Source organism: Marmota marmota, unplaced genomic scaffold, assembly GCF_001458135.2.
Source record: "Marmota marmota marmota unplaced genomic scaffold, marMar, whole genome shotgun sequence".
Classification (NCBI taxonomy): domain Eukaryota; kingdom Metazoa; phylum Chordata; class Mammalia; order Rodentia; family Sciuridae; genus Marmota; species Marmota marmota.
In genome coordinates, this window is record NW_026000026.1 from 21393494 (window position 1) to 21413020 (window position 19527).

Below are 19527 nucleotides of genomic sequence, written 5' to 3' on the forward strand. Positions count from 1 at the left end.
ATTTTATTTTTAATACACGACAGCAGAATGCATTACAATTCTTATTACACATATACAGCACAGTTTTTTTCATATCTTTATATATAAAGTATGTTCATGCCAATTCATGTCTTTATACATGTACTTTGTTTTTTTCTAATTACAATTCTTTATATATATATATATATATATATATATATTTTTTTTTTTTTTTTTTTTTNTGGGAGATGGATGCTGCATGGTTGGAGTCTCAGCTTAAATTTTTCTTTGGATTACAACTGGGATAAAATTGCAAAGTGATATAGTACTTTTTTATATTTATTTTTTAGTTGATAGACTTTTTTTTATTTGTATGCGGTGCTGAGGCTCTAACCCAGTACCTCACACATGCAAGGCAATAGCGCTACCGCTGAGCCCCAGCCCCTACAATTCTTATTACACATATATAATTTATTTTATTTTGAGATGGGATCTTGCTAAATTACTTAGGCTGGCCTTGAACTTGATTACCTCCTGCCTCAGCCTCTCAAGTAGCTGTGTCCCACCACACCTGGCAATTTAAAATTTTTTCTGTGTCTTCTGGGTTTTCTACAATAAACATGTATTCACTGTTGAATTCCTATAACAGTAATTTTCATGAGGTACTCTTTGCTTCTTGGGTAAGGTGTGTCTTTCACGTATTCAGATCACTTACGCAGAACAGTGTCTGCCCCCGTACCTGTCTGTCCTCAAGCCACAAGGAGGCTGTCCAACAGCCAGAGTCAACATGAGTATGTCATCCTAGTTTCAGAAGGGGCTGCCCCATGTGAGGAAGACCTGGACAGCATCCATGAGCAGGTCTGAGTCCCTGTGGCCCAGGAAGCTGCTGGCACAGGGCATCAGCTCAGAACCCAGGCTTCCAGCTCCTTGATGCAGAACTGCTCGCGCCGGGCCAGCACCTCATTGTTGAAGGTTGCACAGGGGTGGCTTCCCCCGTGATACAGGTCTCCGTCTAACCATAGCCCAAACTGGCCGCTAGAAAGAAGAAGAAGATGTTGGCATGACTCAGCCCTGTATGTCGGGCCTCAGAATCCACCACCACCAGCCTTAGCCATGCCATCACAGCTGCCCAGTTTGCTCCTCATTGTTCCTTAGACCAACTTATCCTGACTTTTCGGGGGGATTCAGCATGTTGTTCCCTGTGGGGCTTAAAGCACTTTTAAAGACAATTCAAGGATTTTCATAAATACATACAGTGGTACAGCCATCCCCACAGCCCAGACACTTGGAACATTCTGATCCCCACATTTCACAGAAAACCTAGGCTGGAGCCAAGAAGTGAATTACTGCAAATCAGCAATGGCTGATGTGTTTGTGCCAAGCTGCCTCTCAAAGGAGGCTTTTCAGGCAGCTGGGAAAGCAAAAGAATTTGGTACTAATCAAGCAATGCTTTCATCTCTGCCCTCAGGGTAAAACTCATTAATGTGCCTGCATTTGAAGGTCACACCAAGAGTGAGACCAGCCTCCTTTTTCCTAACTCTCTCCATCTCCCAGACACATATACAGAAGCCCGGGTTATTAGAGGAGGGCAGATGTAGCCTTCCTCTAATTAAAGTTAGGTCCCCTAGGATCACTGGGCTGACTGGCAAATCTTAGTCTTGCCATCTCTGGACTCCAGCCTCATCCAACCATGTCATTGTACCCAAAGTCACATGAATTCCGACTCAGCTGTATAAACTGGTGGGGAGTTTGTGCATCTTCTTGCTCGCTCCTTGGCTTCTGTGAGGTTGAGAGGTTGGCCCAGGGGGTGGACAGTGACTGAAGGAGAAAGTGAACCCCCAGCCTCCCCACTTCATCTGGAGCAGTTACAGCCTGCAGTTATGGAGAGAGAAAGGGTCCAAACACAGACTCCACCCCAAGACTCGGGAGGATGGCGACACTCACCTGCCACTGCCCATCATCAGGGAATCCAAGTCTCCTTTCACAAAGAAAGAGTTGCTTCCTGTCCACTTAAAGACCTGGGGTGACAGGCAAAGCTCAGGGTTACTGGTGAGTCCTGGTTGTGCAGTCTGACTCCAAGCCACTAGATGGCAGCGTCGTGGAGGGAATAAAGCCTCCAGGGTCCAACCAAGCTGCAGGAACTCTGGGCCCCAGGCTCCTGAGATTTCTCTTCTCCTTGTTGATCACCTCTCACACCCTGTGGTTTGAGTTTCCACAGCCTAGAAGCGCCTTCGCTCTAGGAATAGAACAGAAACCTCTGAGGCTTCCTGCTTCCAAAGCAGGAAAGAAGTGGAGCAGGGGCTGATTCTACCACGAACATGCATCTCTCACTTCAGGTCACACCAAGCCTGCCTGTCCCCAACAACTTGCCTCCTCCCCCGTGCCCTGGCCACAGCCTCCCAATGTTTTTGTCCCACCAGCTCCTGCCCCAGCCCATCTCCACACTGTGACCTGAGTGTTCTATTTGGAATCTGTAATGGAGGAAATCCGTCTCCTTACTAGAGCCCCTGGCACAGCTGCCTGCACCCTGATTTTCTCTCTGATCTCTTCTCCCCTGTTGACTGCCCATGAGCTACTCTGGCCTTGCTGTCCCTGGAACATCCAAAGCTCATTCCTGCTTAGACCTCTGTGCTCCCCGGTCCTGCTGCCCAGAGGGCTCTTCCCCCAGGTCTACTAGGACCCTCTTCTCTTTCAGCTTAAGGGTCATCCCAGAAACGTTCCTGGACATCCCTATTAAGGCCGTTCTTCCGCCAGCCCTGTCTTGTCCTCCTTGGCGTTTACCCTCGGAGAGCACTCATTCGGCGGCGTCTGTGTGCCTTTATCCGCCCACTGAAATGTACGGTCCAGAGGGCAGCTTGGTCCCCGGCACAGTGGAGTGCTGTGGCTGAATTAATTTGTTAAATAAATACATTATTTAAGAATCAAATTAGGCAATAAAAGGACTTCTAAAGGGCCACAAAGGTATATTATTGCCAGCAATTAGTTGTAAAAACAAAACCTAAAAAGGACTAATTAAAAGAAAAGTCCTGGCTCAGAAGGGATGAGATAATATTAGCAAGTAACCACAGGAAAACAGAACTGTTGCCAAGCACAGTGACACACGCCTGTAATCCAGCCACCCAGGAGGCTGAGGCAGGAGGATCACAAGTTCAAAGCCAGCTTCAGCATCAGCAAATTAGCAAGGCTGTAAGAAACTTAGTGAGACCCTGTCTTAAAAAATAAAAAGGTCAGGGATGTGGCTCAGTGGTTAAGCCCCTCCCCACCCCCGCAATTCAATCCCCAGTATCAAAAATAAAAAATTAAAAAGAACTATTGAACACTTCCTCAACTTCCTTCAAAGACATGACCTTCAGACTTGAAACCATAAGATAAATATTGCTACAGAAAAAAATTAAGATGAAGTTCATGGTGCTGCTTAGAATAGCAATTAAAGGATGAAGCATTGGGAATTTATGAAGGACACAGAAATGCCCGAAGACCAAAGACAGTAAAGAATTAACCAATTTTTTAAGAGACAGGATTCCATAACCATAGGCAGGGAAGACAGTGTCCCCCTGAAGAAAAAATCATTCATTTCAGTAATTTTTTTAGCATTTATGCACCAGGCACGGTTTAAGTACTAGGTACAATGGTTAACACAGTAGGTTAAAATCTGTGCCTCAAAGGATTCACATTCTAGTGGAAGGAAGCAAATAAAAAAGTAAGAAATAGCATGTTAGAAGGTGAAAATGCTAGGGAGAGAAATGACACTGAGAAGGGCAATAAAGGTTTTCAGGGAATAGGGGGGGTGATAATTTTAAATAACCTAGGCAGGGTAGTCACTGAAATGGCAACATTAGGACAAAGTCCTGTGGGATGGAGCCATGTGGAGACCTAAGAGAAGGGCATTCTGGGCAGAACAGCATGTACAAAGGCCCTGAGGCAGAGTAGACCTATGTCCAAGTGCCAGTTCAGGCCAGTGTGGTTGGAGCAAAGTGAGGGGAAGGAAAGTGGTAAGAAACAATATCAGAGACAGGCCAGGTCATTGGTCTTTGTACAGACTTTGGCTTTTCTCCAAGTGAAAAAGGAAGCCAAAAAGCAACATGCTGTGACTTCCTTTTCAAAAGGATCATTCCAGCTAACTGTTAGGACTGCAGGTAGAACCAGGGAGACCCATTAGGATACTGCAGCAGGAACAAAGAAGGCTTGAACCAGGGTGACAGCTAAGCATGCGTCTAGACGTGGAGGATTCTGAACATAGGCGGAGGCAGCCGTTAGCCCAGATGCGGGTGTGAGAGGAAGAGGGAGCTCTCCAAGATTTTTTGGTCACAGTGGCAGAGATGATGGAGGTACCATTATCTCTGGTGAGGGAAGACAGGGAGAGGAGCAGATGTCATGGAGCAAAGACAGGAGCTCAGTTTCAGACAGGTTAAGCTTGACATGTCATGTTGGAGAACCAAGCAGAGGTGCTGGGCAACGGTTGGCTGTGTGAGTCTGGAGTCCAGGGAAGAGGTCATCAGCATGTGGTTGGCATGGAAACCTGTGAGGGTGGACGAAACCACAGAGGAAATGAGCGTCGGCAGAGAAGAGCTGAGAACCCAGAACTGATCCCTGACAGTAAGAGGGTTGGAGGAAGAGAGGGAGCCAGCAAGAGGCAGACAAGGAGTTGGCCTGCAGTAGGAGGAAGGTTCTAGAACTCTAGTATGTGGACACTGGAGGGGCAGTGGTGATGACCAGCATCCTGACTGTGCGCAACTGGCGCCCGTCTCCCAGGAAGACTGGAGGAGGCTCTGGCTGGTGGAGGCTAGACAGACAGCCTTTGGCAAGGTGGTCTGCACTTATTAGAAGAGCTCAGAGCAAACCGAAGCCCCTGGAACTAATTCTCCACCCATAGAAGAAAATGTAAATCAGTATTTCTTGATGACAGTGCCCAGCCATATACTCCCTGCTCCACCCTGTCTCTATGGATGCCTGAATGTGCTCTCGTTCCCCCAAGCACAGCTCTGAGAACTCCTCTGACCCCCTCAGCCGCCTGCTCATCTTGGGTTTGTCTATCAAGATCCATCTCCAGAAGCTCCTCCTCCAGGAAGCCTCCCTGATCACCCTCCCCACCAGACACGGGTGCCTCTGCGCTTCTTCCGGAGCCCTTCTTACTCAGTTCAGTGTTCAGCTTTCCTTCCCCAGCACAGGAGCATCCTAAGCCGGGGACCCTCTGCAGTTCAGAGAGGTCGTGCTGTGCTGCGGCTGCATACAGACTCCTGTCCTGTCCTCACCTCCGGCAACTGAGTTAACTGGGGCCCATCATTCAACTTCTCTCTGCCTCAGTTTCCTCCTCTGTAGCATGGGGATGATAATGGCACAGTCCTCCGGGGACTGATGTGAGGATGGTGCTGGTGTGTGGAGGCGGGAAGGTGACCCACCAGCAGCCCTCATGTTGATTCATGCTAAAAGTAGGATGCTCCCTGCCATGCAAGCAGAGCTCGGTGGCTTCCTTCAATAAAGGACCCAGAGGCAGAAAATTGTTGGATGGAAGACGTTTGGGATGGGAGATGTTTGGGACTATTATCATTGTCCTTCAGAAACCCCATGGCGGTAAGCAAGAGCTGAGTTTGTCACCTTAGACCACCTGGTCTTTCTGACAGCTTCTCCCTCCTTCAAGAGCCTCAGCTCCATCGTAGCGACTCGGGAGGCTGAGGCAGGAGGATCACACACCAGCCTCAGCAACTTACTGTCTCTAAAGAAAAAATAAAAGGGGGCTGGGGATGTGGCTCAGTGGTAGAGGCTTGCTCATAAAAAAACATAAACAGTCATTGTGTCCATCTACAACTAAAAATATTTTTTTAAATAAAATAAAATAAAATAATAAAAAGGGCTGGGGTGTGGCTCAGTGGCTAAGCACCCCAGATCCAATTCCTGGTACCAAAAAACAAAAATAAGGAAAGAGCCCCAGCTCCTTGGTAGATGGTGCCACCTGAGATACCAACCACCTGTGGCCATCGGTCACGGGTCTCTTCACCCCCATCACTCACCATCCCCTCCTCTTTCCTGATTCCTGGGTGAACTTCTGTCCCTGTCCCCGCCTACAGTCTTTTTCTCTTAACCTCCAGAGGGTTCTCAGCTACTGTCTTCCGCGGTCACCTCGGGGGACTTGTCCTCATCAGGGACAAGTCCACAGTCTAGCTCAAATGTCCCTTGAATGCCATATCCATCAGGTCAACACACTGTTCCCTGCTCCTCAGGGAGACCTGTCCTCTACTGAGGCCAATTTTGTCCCAGTATCCCTCAGTTTCTGGTGGCTTCCCTTGCCTCTTTACAGCCTAGATTCTGTGATGCATTTTGGGTTTTTATATATATATAAAAACTCAGTGGCTCAGTGGTAACGCCCTGGGTTCGATTCTTTATTTATTTGTATGTGATTCTGAGAATCGAACCCAGGGCATTACCACTGAGCCACACCCCAGCCCCATGTGGTGCGTTTTGTATTTTCTCTCCTTCAACCTGCTCTTCCCTCTCTGCCTGTGTGTGTTGGGGGGGTTGAGGGCAGGGAGATGGGATGTGCCCCAGAGTTCTGCTTAGGCAAGTGCTCTACCATGAATTACATCCCCAGCACTTTTTATTTTTTATTTATTTTATTTTGAGATAGGGACTCGCTAAGTTGCTGAGGCTGGCCTCAAACTTGCACTCCTCCTGCCTTAGCCTCCCGAGTTGCCCAGATTACAGGTGTGTGCCACCATGCTCGGCTCCCTTCCTGCCTCGGCTCAACCAACTTGGCAAAACCCCAATCCTGGAGGACCCTCCCATCCACCTTTCTCCAGGCCTGGCAGAGGTGATGGACACTGCTGAGGGGTTGTCCCGCCTGGAAACTCACAGACCCAAACCTCCACCCGCCACAGCCTGGCGGTCCTGTCCCACAGTCTCCTCTAGGGCCCCCTCCCCATGCTGCGGATCCTGTGTGACTCCCTCCCTCTCCTTCATGCCCCTCCTCCATCCTCACTCTTAGCTGAGGACCTCACCTGTGCTTCCCAAGAAGCCATTGGCCACATCCTCCTGCCACCACACCTCAGAACCATCTGCTCTTGGGCCCCTGCTGCCTTTCCAGCTTGTGCCTGGACAGGGGCACCCCTCCCCTCAGCCCGTCAGTGGTCACTCAAGACCTACAGAGCATTTTCTTTTTTAAAGATGGACAGGCCAAGAGGATGCTCTGCCCTTCGTTGCCCTGCTGCGTTCCCCTGGGTGGAGAGAGGGACACCAAGCAGCCCAGCATGGGGGTTGGAGCTGGGGGCCACTGGGACCCTGGGAACTGTGGCCTGCCATAGAGCCCCCCGCCCCATAGGAAATGAGGACCCTCACCTTCAGCTGTGGGGAGAAGGAGAAGAGGAATGTCTCGCCTGTGCCGTAGAAGCCCTTGCTGAGTCGAAGGGCTGAGGAGGAGAAGGCGCCAAACATCTGGAAGGCAGAGGACAGGGGTCTGACACTGGGAGGGAGTTGGGGTCTCTGGCAACCCCGTCCTGCAGACTCCGTGAGGCAGGCTTGTCCTCAAGGCCCCAGGGGAGCCAGGGGCAGAGCGGGTGGGGAGCCCCCCTGGTCTCTACCTGCACCCCTTCCCTGCCAATCCCCAGGAGAGCCCGTGGGGCCTCTCAGTGTCAGCGCCCTCAAACCCACTTACTTTACACAAGTACTTCCAGAAACACCCGAGGTCACAGACAAGCAAAGACAAAACAGGACCCTCCCAGATCCCCTTCGGGCTCCCCAGGGTAATTTTTCATGATATTTTTGGTGTGTTTCCTCTAGTCTCAGGTTGATGCCGGTGTGCACACTTCCACACGAAAGCAAGGTTCCATATAGTGGGCTGGTCTGGGGCTCTGCTGCCCTCACTTCTCTTCCCCCGCCCTTTTTGCACTGGGATTGAACCCAGGGGCGCTCTACCACCGGCTACACCCCCAACCCTTTTTATTTTTTATTTTGTGACAGGGTCTCATCAAGTTGCTTAGGATCTTGCTAAATTGCTGATCCTCCTGCCTCAGCCTCCTGAGAAGCTGAGACTACAGGAGTGTGCCCTTGCATCATTTCAAATTGAAAATCCTTAAAGTTGTTATCCTCACTTTTCTTTAACAATTTCAAACATAAAAAACTTCAAAACACAGTACAGATCCCCCCACTAGACTCAAAATCATGAAGTTGTTTGCTATATTTGTCTCTCTCCCCCCCCCCTCTTCATTTATATATTTCTCTGTCCCACTTGAAATTAAGCAGCAGATACTATGACCATACCAAATAGTTCATCTCCTATGAACGGAGACTTTCTCTTACATAACCACACTACTATCATCCCCCCTAAGAGAATTAACAATAATCCCATAATGTCATCTAGTAGCTACTTCCTATTCCATTTTTTCCAGTTGTCCCAAGAATGCCTTTAATATCACGCTTAAAAAAAAAAAAAAACTTAACACACTTAATAGGTATGCTTTACATCATGTTTCTTGCTTGCCTGGTATTTCACTATATGGAGTGAAACCTCATTCACTCTGTGGAGGGATTTGCATTGACTTAGCCATCATCCTCTGGTGGGATAGGTAGGTGGGCTGTGGATTGTCACTATTATAAATGACGCTGGGTGGCAGAGGTAGGATCACTGGAAACAGCTGGGTTGGGGGCTTAATATTAGGAGGAACTTCCTCATAGTCAATGGTTTCTGCCACACAAGGAGCTGCTTCTGAAGAGAGTGAGCTTCCTGGCCCTCAGGCAGGGATTCCTTCCATCAGCATTTGGAGACAGGCACTCTGGCCCAAGTGGAGGGGTATATCCTCTGGAATCCCTGAGACCTCTCCCAGCTCTAGTATGTTCCTTCCACAGGAGATCATCATTTGAAATGAGCTACCAGTTCCACCCCTCCTTTTATATGGAGAGCCTTCTTGGAAATCCACCATTGGAAAGACCACATGGACGTCAGGCATAGCTACCTCAAGCCTCCTCTTATAAAATGCAGGAGTCAGCTGCCTCTTCGGACCTGCTTCCCTTCTCAGCTCCTCCAACTCATCCTTCTCCTACCAGTTAGGGGTGATTTCCGAACAAGCAATGGCCTTAGGCTGGGGGTAGAGCTCAGGGGTAGAATGCTTACCTAGCATGCACAAGGTCAGGAGTTCAAGTCCCCGCACCAAAAGAAAGACTCAAAAAAAAAAAAAAAAAGAACACAGGCTGAGGCTGTAGCTCAGTGGCAGAGTGCTTGCCTAGCACGTGTGAGGTACTGGGTTTGATCCTCAGCACCACATAAATAAAATAAAGGCATTCTGTCCATTAGAAAAAAAAATACACTGATATTTAAGCTGTAGATCACCTGCTTAAAATCCCTCCATAGTTTCTTGTGCTTTGAGGCTAGCAATGCAGTTTTGTTTTATGGTCAAATGATTATTTGCTTAAGGCCTGAGCCCTCCCCCCATTAAACTATTAGCTCCAAGAGGGCCGGGACCTTTCTGGGGTGAATCCATCTAGTCTGGATGTAGAAGGAGCTTAGGATCATGTGTCCTGGGCTGGCTCTGAGCGCGGTAGGCCTCCACGCCATCAGCAGGGTCTGTTAGAGGTGGCTTGGTTTATCACCTCTGCCTCTCGTCCCTAAGGCTGTCATGGGCTGGACCCACTGATGTCCAGCTCTGTTCCCCAGAACCCCAGCCCAACTCACCTGCCCATCCTGGTCCCTCAGGAGCAGGAGCACTGGCCCACTGTGGCCTTCCATCTGCCGGTACAGGCTCCGCAGACTAAAGCCGTCCCTCGAGGTACAGAAAACGAGACTCCAGGGGTGGCCGGTGACTCGTGCGGGAAGGTGGAGGCTAAGCTGGGGGCAGGGCTGGAGGTAAGTGAGGGGGTCCTCTCCCACTGTCCTCCTTCCATCATAACCTCAGGACCCAGAGGACTGGGCTCAGCACCCCTGACGGGCACGGTGCCTCACTGTTTCCAGGGCTTCGTGCCTCTTGGCAACAGCCCTTGGAGACAGGAGTTTTTCTTCCCATTTTATAGATAAGGAAACTGAGCCTCAGCAAGGTGGGGCAACCAGCCCCAAACCCGCAGGAGAGTAAATGGCAGAGCCAGGAGCCAAACCCAGGCAGGGTTTCACTCCTCTGGGTCACTTTGTCCTCAAGAGGCCAGAGAATACACGGATGCTGCATCCTTCCTCCCTGTCCCCCATCTCCTGTCCCACCTACACCCCAGATTGGCTTCAGTTCCCAAGACTGATTCCATCTTGGAATTAACGTCTTTTCCTGGGTTCTCAGCCTCTCAGCCCCGTGCAGAGGCTGCTGGAAACGTTACTGGGTTTTTACTAGAAAGGAAAGGGAAGCCCAGAGAGAAGACTCGATTCACCCAAGGTGACACAGAGAGCTGGAGACAGAGATCTGTGACCCCAGTGTCCCTGGGAGTGGCAGGTGTGGGGAAGAGCTCCAGGGCTGAAGTCCTGGGAAGGGCAGTGTCCGAACCTGCCTGATCTCCGAGGCACCGAGAACCTGGCTGGCTTCTGTCAGCTGGGGCTCCACGGGGTCTTCAGGGGCAGGGGCAGGAGCTGGGGCTGGGGCTGTCTCCTCCTCCTCTTCCTCCTCCTCCCCCTCCTCCCCAGACATGGTGTCCTCCATCTGGCTGGGCTGTGAAGACACAAGGTCGCCAATGGGTTGAGGGACCAACTTGCACTGTTTTCCCAGCCCAGAAGCCTCAGGCTGACTGCCCACCCCCTGCCCAGGTCCCTGCAGCCCAGCCCAGGAGAGCCGGGAGGTGCCCGTGACAGACAGGACTCTGCCCTGCCTCCAGCCTGCTTCCTTCCTGGCTGCCACCAGTGAAGATGCAGGGTCACACACCCCAGGGCACAGTGCTGCCAGTGGAGCCGTGGCCCTGCACCTGTCCACCTGTTTCCGCTGAACCCAGGGTGGACGCTGGCTTTTGAGTTCCGTGTGGGGCAGGGGAGAAGGGCAGGTGGCAGCCCATCCTATGAGATGCAGCCATTGGTGTTAGTGCCTGAATTAAGGACCACAACAGCACTAGTGGTAATGACAAGGGCTGACATTGGCACGGCTCATGCTGGGCTGGACGGTGCTGTGTGCTCGCCATGCTTGAGCTCTCTGTATCTCATCCAGAATCCGAAGAATGTGCTTCTAATTTCTCCCTGTCAGCCAGTGGAACCATGTGTGTAGTCACAGGTGAGACAGTGTTTTTATAGGTGGTTATAAAATGTGTTTCTCCATGTGAATTTTGTTCTGGCTTCTCAGTGTGAGAAGGTGTCCAGTGTAGGTGAGTGTGTTACACGGCGTGTTACATGTCACTGTGTTCTGAGGGCAAGCTGGGAGTGTGTAAAGGTGTGGGTGTGTGGGTGGGGTGTGTGCTGCTATATCATTTACTCCCTTGAGCTTCTGCTCTGTACCAGGGGTACTTGGGTACTTGGTGTGTAATTGTGTGTGTGTATGTGTGTGTGTGTGTCCCCACATGCATGGACACTTGCGCATGCATGCAGACCTACACAAAATGATTTCAGGCTTTTAGGAAGGAGAGACCCCTTAGAGAATAAGAAATGTCCAGTGGTAGAGCACCTGCCTCGCACGTGTGAATTCGATCCTCAGCACCACATAAAAATAAATAAAGTTTTGCATCCATCTACAACTAAAAAAATTTTTTTAAAAAAAAGGACAGAAATGCCCAGGGCTCCTGCTTGCCCCTGTCCCCAGGCTGAATAACGGGCCCCTCACTGTGTGGGGGCCTCTGGACACAGCTCCATCTGAGGACCACGGGGCGGGGAACACGGGCCACAGGCCCTGCTCTAAACCCCTAGACAGCCAGGAAGGGACTTGAGAGGGGAACAAAGCACCCACCTGCCTCCAACCCCAGCCCAGGCCCCTCCCTGGCCGAGATCTCACTCCGTCCCAACCTCACCCACAGCCCGAGCTGGACCCTTACCAGCCTCGTGTAACGCCAGCGGAGACCTTGCATTCTTCTGTTGCAGCCCTGCGCCGGGAGCCAGTCCCCAGCCCTGTCCAGGGAGGAAGTGCTATGACAGGCCTGGAGACAGGAGGGAGGCGCCTGGGCACACCTCGCTGGCTCCGTGCCACCCAGCTGCCCTTTGCTCCCTCCTCTCACCTGTCACCCCCTGGTGTCCCCTGGGTGGATCTGGGAGCAACTGGGCACTCCAGGCCGCACTGACAGAATCGATACATCAGTCACATGGAACAGATTCTAGCCGTGATTCCCTTCCTCCTCCTCGCCCTTCTGACAGCCTGGCCTAGGGACCACGGCTCTTCCAGGGATGCCTGAAGCCCAGGCTGGGGGCCCAGGGCCTCTGACTCCCTGCTTGACCATGATAAGCCCATTTGCAAAGGAGCAGGTCCTTTAAAAATTTTTTGAGCTAGGAGTGTAGCTCAGTGGTAGAACACTCGCGAGAAAGTGTACAAGGCCCTGAGTTTGATCCCTAGCACCAGAAAGAAAGTGGGAAGTGGGGGGCATGGCTGCGGTGTCAAGGTTCCAATATTAAACACTTACTTGGCTGTGTGACCTTGGGCAAGCTATTTAACATCTCTGTGCTTCGGTCTGCATTTCTGTGAAACACTAATAGCTACCTCAGGAGACTGTCGTAAGAATAAATTAAAGTGGGGCTGGGGTTGTGGCTCAGTGGTAGAGCGCTTGCCTAGCATGTGTGAGGCACTGTGTTCGATTCTCAGCACTGCATATAAATAAATAAAGGTCCATCAACAACAATAAAGTTAAAAAATAATAATAAATAAAGGCAGTGCCTGAATTAAGATCCTTAGCCAGGCCTCCATCCTCACATCCTTGATTCCATAAGATAACCCCAGTGTGCTGGGTAATCGCAGTGCTTACTACCGACCCCACATTACCTCTAGAAATCCAGGCCCGACTCCCCAACAAGAGGCCAGCTTCCCACCCGGGGGCCTCTGGGACTCAGTCCTTCAGTCCCTCACAAGGTGAGAAGCTCGACGTGGGGAGGGAAAGGTGAGAACCTTGGAGGCAGGGACTCACCCTGCCAGGCCCTGGACACCTAGTTGCCTCTGGCTTTCTGGTCGACAGTTTCCTTAGTGTCCATCCTTGATCCTGAGGACAACTGGCCACATCAACACCCGACCCTGCCCACCTGACAGCAGCAGTTTTGGCTCCAAACTCCTGTCCCCCAGCAGGTGGCTGGCACCTCTGCCCCAGGCGGCTCTTATATTCACCCAGAAGGTGGCAGGCCCTGGCCCTGCGCCAGCTCCGGTTCCAGCCGGGACAACCTGTTGGTGATTATCCTACATCAGAACTCAGATCCACAAACACACACAAACAAAACCTCAGCAGGCCTCTGCCCTGGCTCTGTCCCCAAAATCTCAAAGGTGGGGGACACTGGGCTCCTTGGCTCTTACCAGGAGCTCCCAGGGGCCACCTGGTGTCTGATGCCCACTACTGAGGACCCTTTCCTTAAGGGTAGAATCTGTGATATGCAAATGCTACGGGAAAGAGCAATGCGGGTCGCTCTCTGTCAACGCTGTGCTGTGGGGAAGCCTGGGGCCGGGCTTTGCCCTGCTGGCTCCCCCTCAGATGGTGTGAGGACTTTCCTCATTAGCCTTGGGTACAGTCAGGGAGGTCGTGCACAGCCCAGTGTGGCCCAGAAGACACTGTCGGTGGGCATTCTCTATCCCTGGCTCCCAATAGGACCTTGGTGACTGTTGTGTTGTTCAGTCATAAAAGTCAGAGCCAGAAGGACTTCAGCTGGCCCCCAGGTGGGTAGCTCTGATCAGCCTCTGTTGGGTGGGTGAACACATGTCTCACAGGCGGCCTCCTCTTTACCCATCTAAAAGAGACCCTGTCCCTCTGGCCTTGGTGGAGAGGACTTGGGTCCCTCATACTCTGCCTAAGACCAGGTGTCCTGGGGGCAATACTTCCTCCAGGAATCGGGGGATGCCAAAGGACTTCTATTTTGGGAAAAACAGCCAAGTGAAGAGTCCTGTTGCCACTTCAAACATGGCTGTTGCAATGTGTGTTTAAGCTGTAAACGGCCCAGGGTCACATGCCGGGCACTTCCTGCCGCCCCTGCCTGGGTATCCCTCTTATCCCCGTTTCCCCCATGCTCCATGCCCGACCATTGGACACTCTGAGAAGTCAGGGAGGGTTGCCGAGCTCTCCCATTCTTTGTCTGCAAATCCAGGAAAATTCAGAGTGTGACCTGGCAGCAACACACCTGTCAGGTAACAGCCCCCAGAAAGGGGAAGTAGTGGGCATCGGGTGCCAGGGGGCCTGCCACCCCCACTCTGCCCTACCACCCCTACTCTGCCCTACAGCCGGCCTCCTTTCTCCTCTGCAGATTGCGTGCCACCTCCCACTCAAACTGCGTAGTCATCTCCAGGAAACAGCTGGAGTGTCCCATTAAAGGGAGAAAGGTGAGTGACCCAGGCATGGAGCATCCACTCAGCGCCTCAGTGACATTGGCAGAGAGTTTAGGTGTGAATGGGAAATGTTTCCACTCTCCTGGTAAGAAAAAAGGAAAAAAAAGAAAGAAAGAAAAAAAGATATAGAACGGCACCTGCGGGACAATTTCAGCCACACAAAAGAAACTTGAAAAGACCAAGAGAAAATGAGAAGCTGCTACGCCCCTTGTTCCCTGGGGTGACTGGGGCTGGTTTCACTTCAAGTGTTAAACAGGTGCCTGACATGATGGCCTGACATCCTCCCTCATGTGTCCCCAGAGGTCAGATTTCCACTCTCTGAGGTCATTCTCACAGGCTGGCACTCCCTGCTGCCCTCAGCTAGCCACTTCATTCCTGTTGCGTGAATGTCGGCCACGCCCACCCTCCACCTCCACCTGCATCTTACCTGTGTCTTCTGTCTTCCCTCCAGAGCAATGGAAGACAGGTCCCTGCGGCTTTCCAAAGCTAGTCCCAGCCCTGGATGTGTCTGCTTCTGCAGACCTAGCTCATCTCTCCTGTCCCTCTTTTTCCTCCCTGCTGGCCCCACCAGCCCTCTCCCTACACTCTGCCCTGACCTCCTGTTCACTCTTCAGTCTACTCCCTGTGGCTCCTGTGCCCAAACCCTGGCTCTTTTCAAGGTCCTGGCAGCCCCTTCCTTGCTTCTGTGCTCCTTGGCTTCGGCTCCCTGTCTTTTGAGGCTGGTTTCTCCTCTTTGACCCACTTTCTAGAACCAGGAATTCCTACCTCCCTGATTCTAGGACCAGATTTTCATCCTACAGACCCTCCCCCCCCCCGCCCCCGTGACCTCAGCGGGTCTCATGGATTTGACAGTTACCTAAATGTCAGTGACTCTCATGGCGCAGACCTAACTGCTAGGCGGGGCTCTATGCTCCTATGTCCCTTGCCTGAGTTTTCCACTGGATGCCTCCATAGACACTTCAAACTGAACATGACCAAAAAGAACTCTTCATTTCCCCCTCCTAATGTAGTGCTCTTGTCCCTGACTACCTCCAAGCCTGTCCTTCCTGACATAGTCAATAGTGCCACCATTCGCTCCCCAGCTGAAGCCAGAAACCAGGGAGTGGAACTTGACTTTGTTTCTCTGGGTCCTCACTCCCAGCCAAGGGTGTCTGACTCTTCAAAGCTCCAGAACACATCTTAAGAACCCATCTTTGCCTATAATCCCAGAAATTTGGGAGACTGAAGCAGGAAGATCACAATTTTTAAAAAATCATTTTATGTATTTCTTTTTACGTAGTGCTAAGGATCGAACCCAGTGCCTCACACATTCTAGGCAAGCGCTCTGTCCCTGAGCCCCAGCCCCAGCCCGAGTACCACAATTTTGAGGCCAGTCTCAGCGATTTAGCTAGACCCCGTTTCAAAATTAAAAATGAGGGCGGGGTTGTGCTCAGTGGTAGAGTGGTCGCCTAGCAGCACGAGGCACTGGGTCCAATCCTCAGCACCACGTAAATGTAAAATAAAGATATTGTGTCCACCTAAAACTAAAAAAAATTAAAAATGAAAGGGGCCGGGGATGTAGCTCAGTGATAGAATGCTCCTGAGTTGTATCCCGGTACTGCAAAAGCAAAACAAAACAAGAGCCAAAACCTTTCTTCCCTCTCCACTGCTTCCAGTCTCATCCAAGCCACTGTCTGCTTCAGTAGCCCCTTGACCCATCTTCTCATCCATTCTCGCCAGCAGCAAAGTAATCTATTTTAAAACCTAAATTAGATTGTATTACTCCCTGGCTTGCATCTCTAATGACTTGTCACTGTGTCAAGAATAAATCCTCTGCCTATGGTTTGCCCTCATTCCTGCTCCCCACCCCACCTCTATCTTCTCCTTTACCTAATGGGTTCTCTGTATTGACCTTATCACTTCCTCCAACATCTACCCGACCTGTTCCTCCTTCAGGCCTTTACTCCTGCTCTTCCCTCTTTCCCTGGCTCCTTGAATAACCAAGTTTAAAGACCAGAGGCTCCCCCAATTACTCTATTTTAAGCAGGTTTCCCTACAATCCTTCAGTCAGGAGCTTGTTTCTTTCATGATTTGCATAAGAAACAACTTTTACTTTAGTTACAAAAACCACAGGAGTGAGCCCCTATTTGGTTTCTGTCACGTTGGTCAACATAACAGGTTGAATGGGAGAAATAAAACCATTTTTTCCACTTGGGTAATCATCGCCTTCCTTGCTTACAATCTGCTATATAATCCTTACAATCATTTAATACATCATTCCTTCTTTTTTATTAGTGCATTATTGTTATGTAGGACAGTGGGGGTTCATTTTGACACATCCATGAATGTCAATAACATAGTTTGCTGTTTCAATCCCTAGTGCTTCCTCTTTCCCTCCTTCATTCCCTCTTTTCTTTTGTACTGGGGATTGAATACCATGGCATTTTATCACTGAGATACATCCCGCCCCTTCATTCTTCTTCTTTTTAAGAATTTAACCTTTTTATTTAAAAAAATATATTTATTTTTAGGTGTAGATGGACACAACACAATGCCTTTATTTTTTTATGTGGTGCTGAGGATCGAACCTGGGTCCCGCTGTGCTAGGCGAGCGCTCTACCGCTGAGCCACAATCCCAGCCCCAAGAATTTAACCTTTTTTAAAAAAAATATGTGGTGCCTCACCTGCTAGGCAAGCACTCCACCTCTGAGCCACAACCTCAGCCCCTCTTCATTCCTTCTTTATATAACACACACTGGGTGCTGATGCTGAGCTGGACAGTTTGCAGCCAATCGTGCGATCCAGCAGGCTCTGGAATTGGGTAGTCCTGCATTCAAATCAACCCCAGTCCTGCCACTTCCAAGCTGTATGACCTTGGTCATGCATTCTAGTTTCCCAATGCTGTGTCACAAAACTTGCTTTGCTGTTTGGGTAGGTTCTGTGTTAGCTGGGGTGGCCGCAAGGTGGGGACTGAGGGAGGGGCTGGATCATCTGTACCTTCAGACTCGCATATGTCTGGTGGTCAGTGAGGACCAGAGTTGGAGTTGCTGGCTGGAGCCCCTTCATGTGGCTACTCCATGAGGCCTGGGCTTCCTTCCCACTTGGGGCTGGATTCTCAGGGTGAGTGGTAGAGGTGCTCCCCTAGAGCTGCAGCAGAGTCTTATCTCCCCAAATCTAAAAAAATCTCAGCGCAGGAAGGACCCTCAGTTCTTTGCTCAGCCAGGGGTGTTGGGACCCAGAAAAGATAAGTGATAGAGTCAGGACTCAGATCCTATCCAGGAGGGGAGGTGCAGGTCACTCTAGTTTCAGGATCACCTGTGTGGCCAAGAGTGTGTCAGGGGTGGCTGAGCCTGATCTGATATGGTGGTATGTCCCCTGTGTGGATTCACACCAGCTAATACCTCCAAGTTCCATGTAGGAGCAAGGGAAGCAGAGAGAAAGGCAACAATTTCCAAGGGCTACGTAGCATCTCTATGTCCCACACCAGGACCAGTCTACAAGACCAGGGGTGTCAGAGCTGGAAGAACTCAGTCATCTGGAACATTAGACCAGGCCAGGTGGGGACTCTGAGGCCCAGAAGTAGGAAGGCCTACGGTGGGTCACTAGCCCAAGGGTACCTCTTCACTGCTTAGTAGTCTTGCTCTATGATTTTTGGTCCATCTCCCTCTATACTGTGTGCTCCATGAGTCCAGGCACTGGCAAGCCCACCAGTGTCTTCAGTGACTTCTCTGTGCTAACAGGGTTGAGTGGGTGAGGTGTGGGTTGTGTCCTGGCTCTGCGGTTTACCATGAATGGATCACATGTTCCTGCTAGGTTTCAGTTTATGCATCTGTACAATGGGATGGGATCCTTGGCCTCCCTTTGCAAAGTGAAAGGGAAAGGAGTCCCCACACGCTCAGCAGAGGGCGCTGGGGAGGAGGGGCGTGTGTGTGTGTGTGTGTGTGTGTGTGTGTGTGTGTGTGTAGGAGCCGATGGGCATGTCCCTGAAGCAGTGTTTGCTAAGAACCTGTTGAATAGCCCTTCTCTCTCCATGGGGGCACCCGCAGGGTCTGAGGGTGCAGGGGCGCTCACACACCTGGGTCCCGATGAAGTCATGCCTTAGGTGAGAGGGGCCTCTCCAGGAGTGTATTCGTGGGGAATGTATTCACGGAAGAGACATGGAAGTGGAGTTGGTGCTAGCTGTGTCGTGTGTCAGGGCACGGGAAAAGGTGGAGGAAGAAGAAAAAGGAGCAGGAGGAGGAAAAGGGGAAAGAAAAGAAAAGCATGGAAAAGGAGGAGAAAAAAATGGGAGGAGGGAATAACGGGAGGAAGAGGAGGCTGCAGAGGGGTTAACACAGCTCTGCCCTCCAGGGGCAAGGGAGCCCACCCTGAGGGTGAGGGACCGCCCTGGGCCAACAGACAAACTTAATCTGCCTCTGCCTTGCGGTGCTTTAGGGTGGGCAGTGGCAGCAAGGCGCCGGGCAGGGGTGAGGAAGTTGTAATGGACTCGGGAAAATCCACAAAGCGGAGAGGAGCCCGGGAGACAGTCCCAGAGGGAAAGAAATCACAACCACGAGAGCCGGGGCTCCAGGGCCTTCCGGAGCTGCTCCTGTTTTTTTTTTTTTTTGGGGGGGGGTGGTGGTGGTGGAGGAATCAGACCTTCTCCAGCCCATTCCAGCTCCCACCGGGGCCAAAAACTACTCCTAAAGCATCCACTGGTGTGACACTAAGTAACGTGTCGTTTCCATTTTTGCTGTACAGAGTCTGAAACCGAGGTAGGGGAGAGGGGACAATGCCTAGGACCGCAGGCGCTCTAAGCGTGCAGAGTGGGCGTGCACCAGCACTGCACAGTCCTTAGGGCAGCGGGAGGGAAACTGAGGCAGAAGGAGCCGGAGCACGTCCTGGAGGCGTGAGTTTTGAGTCCTTCCCGGCTCTGCCGTTGACCGTGAGCGGATCGCTAGTCCCCCAAAGGCTTCAGTTTACGCATCTGTACGATGGGATCGTTGGTGTTGTTTGGCAAGGTTAAAGGGGGCGGAGTTCGCGCACGCTCAGCACAAGGCGAGGGGCGAGGGGCGAGGCGCCGGGTGTGCATGGATGCTGGCTCCAGTGTGCTGAGGTCCGGCGGACCTCGGCCGGGGAATCCCCCCTCCTGCCGCTCACGCTGCCCGATCCAGGACACTGGGCAGCGGGGTGCTTCCCCGGGGTGCGATCCGTTGGCCCTGTCTCT

The 19527-nt window shown here is 51.3% G+C and overlaps 2 protein-coding genes across 7 annotated transcripts in view; one reads left to right on the plus strand and one right to left on the minus strand.

The window, feature by feature from the left end:
- Window positions 1–11167, plus strand: part of Samhd1 (SAM and HD domain containing deoxynucleoside triphosphate triphosphohydrolase 1) — a 62016-nt gene extending 50849 nt beyond the window's left edge. Inside the window, 1 exon segment of the mRNA XM_048810973.1 lies at window positions 8794–11167. Coding sequence (XP_048666930.1) covers window positions 8794–8808 — 15 coding nt within the window. The 3' untranslated portion in view covers window positions 8809–11167.
- On the minus strand, window positions 445–13143 carry Tldc2 (TBC/LysM-associated domain containing 2). Of its 6 annotated transcripts, XM_048810976.1 has the most exons (8): window positions 12946–13115; window positions 12049–12107; window positions 11869–11941; window positions 10407–10568; window positions 9617–9769; window positions 7288–7383; window positions 1903–1976; window positions 446–993 (listed from the first exon to the last, which is right to left on the minus strand). In XM_048810976.1, exons 3-8 carry the CDS (start codon window positions 11899–11901, stop codon window positions 858–860), a joined length of 654 nt encoding a protein of 217 aa, XP_048666933.1. In that variant the 5' UTR covers window positions 11902–11941; window positions 12049–12107; window positions 12946–13115; the 3' UTR covers window positions 446–857. The 6 variants fall into 6 exon arrangements, with proteins under 6 accessions (XP_048666935.1, XP_048666933.1, XP_048666932.1 ...); XM_048810975.1 differs by lacking the exon at window positions 12049–12107 and having other exon boundaries at window positions 13058–13143; XM_048810974.1 differs by lacking the exon at window positions 12049–12107.
- Between the last annotated feature and the right edge of the window lie 6384 nt (window positions 13144–19527).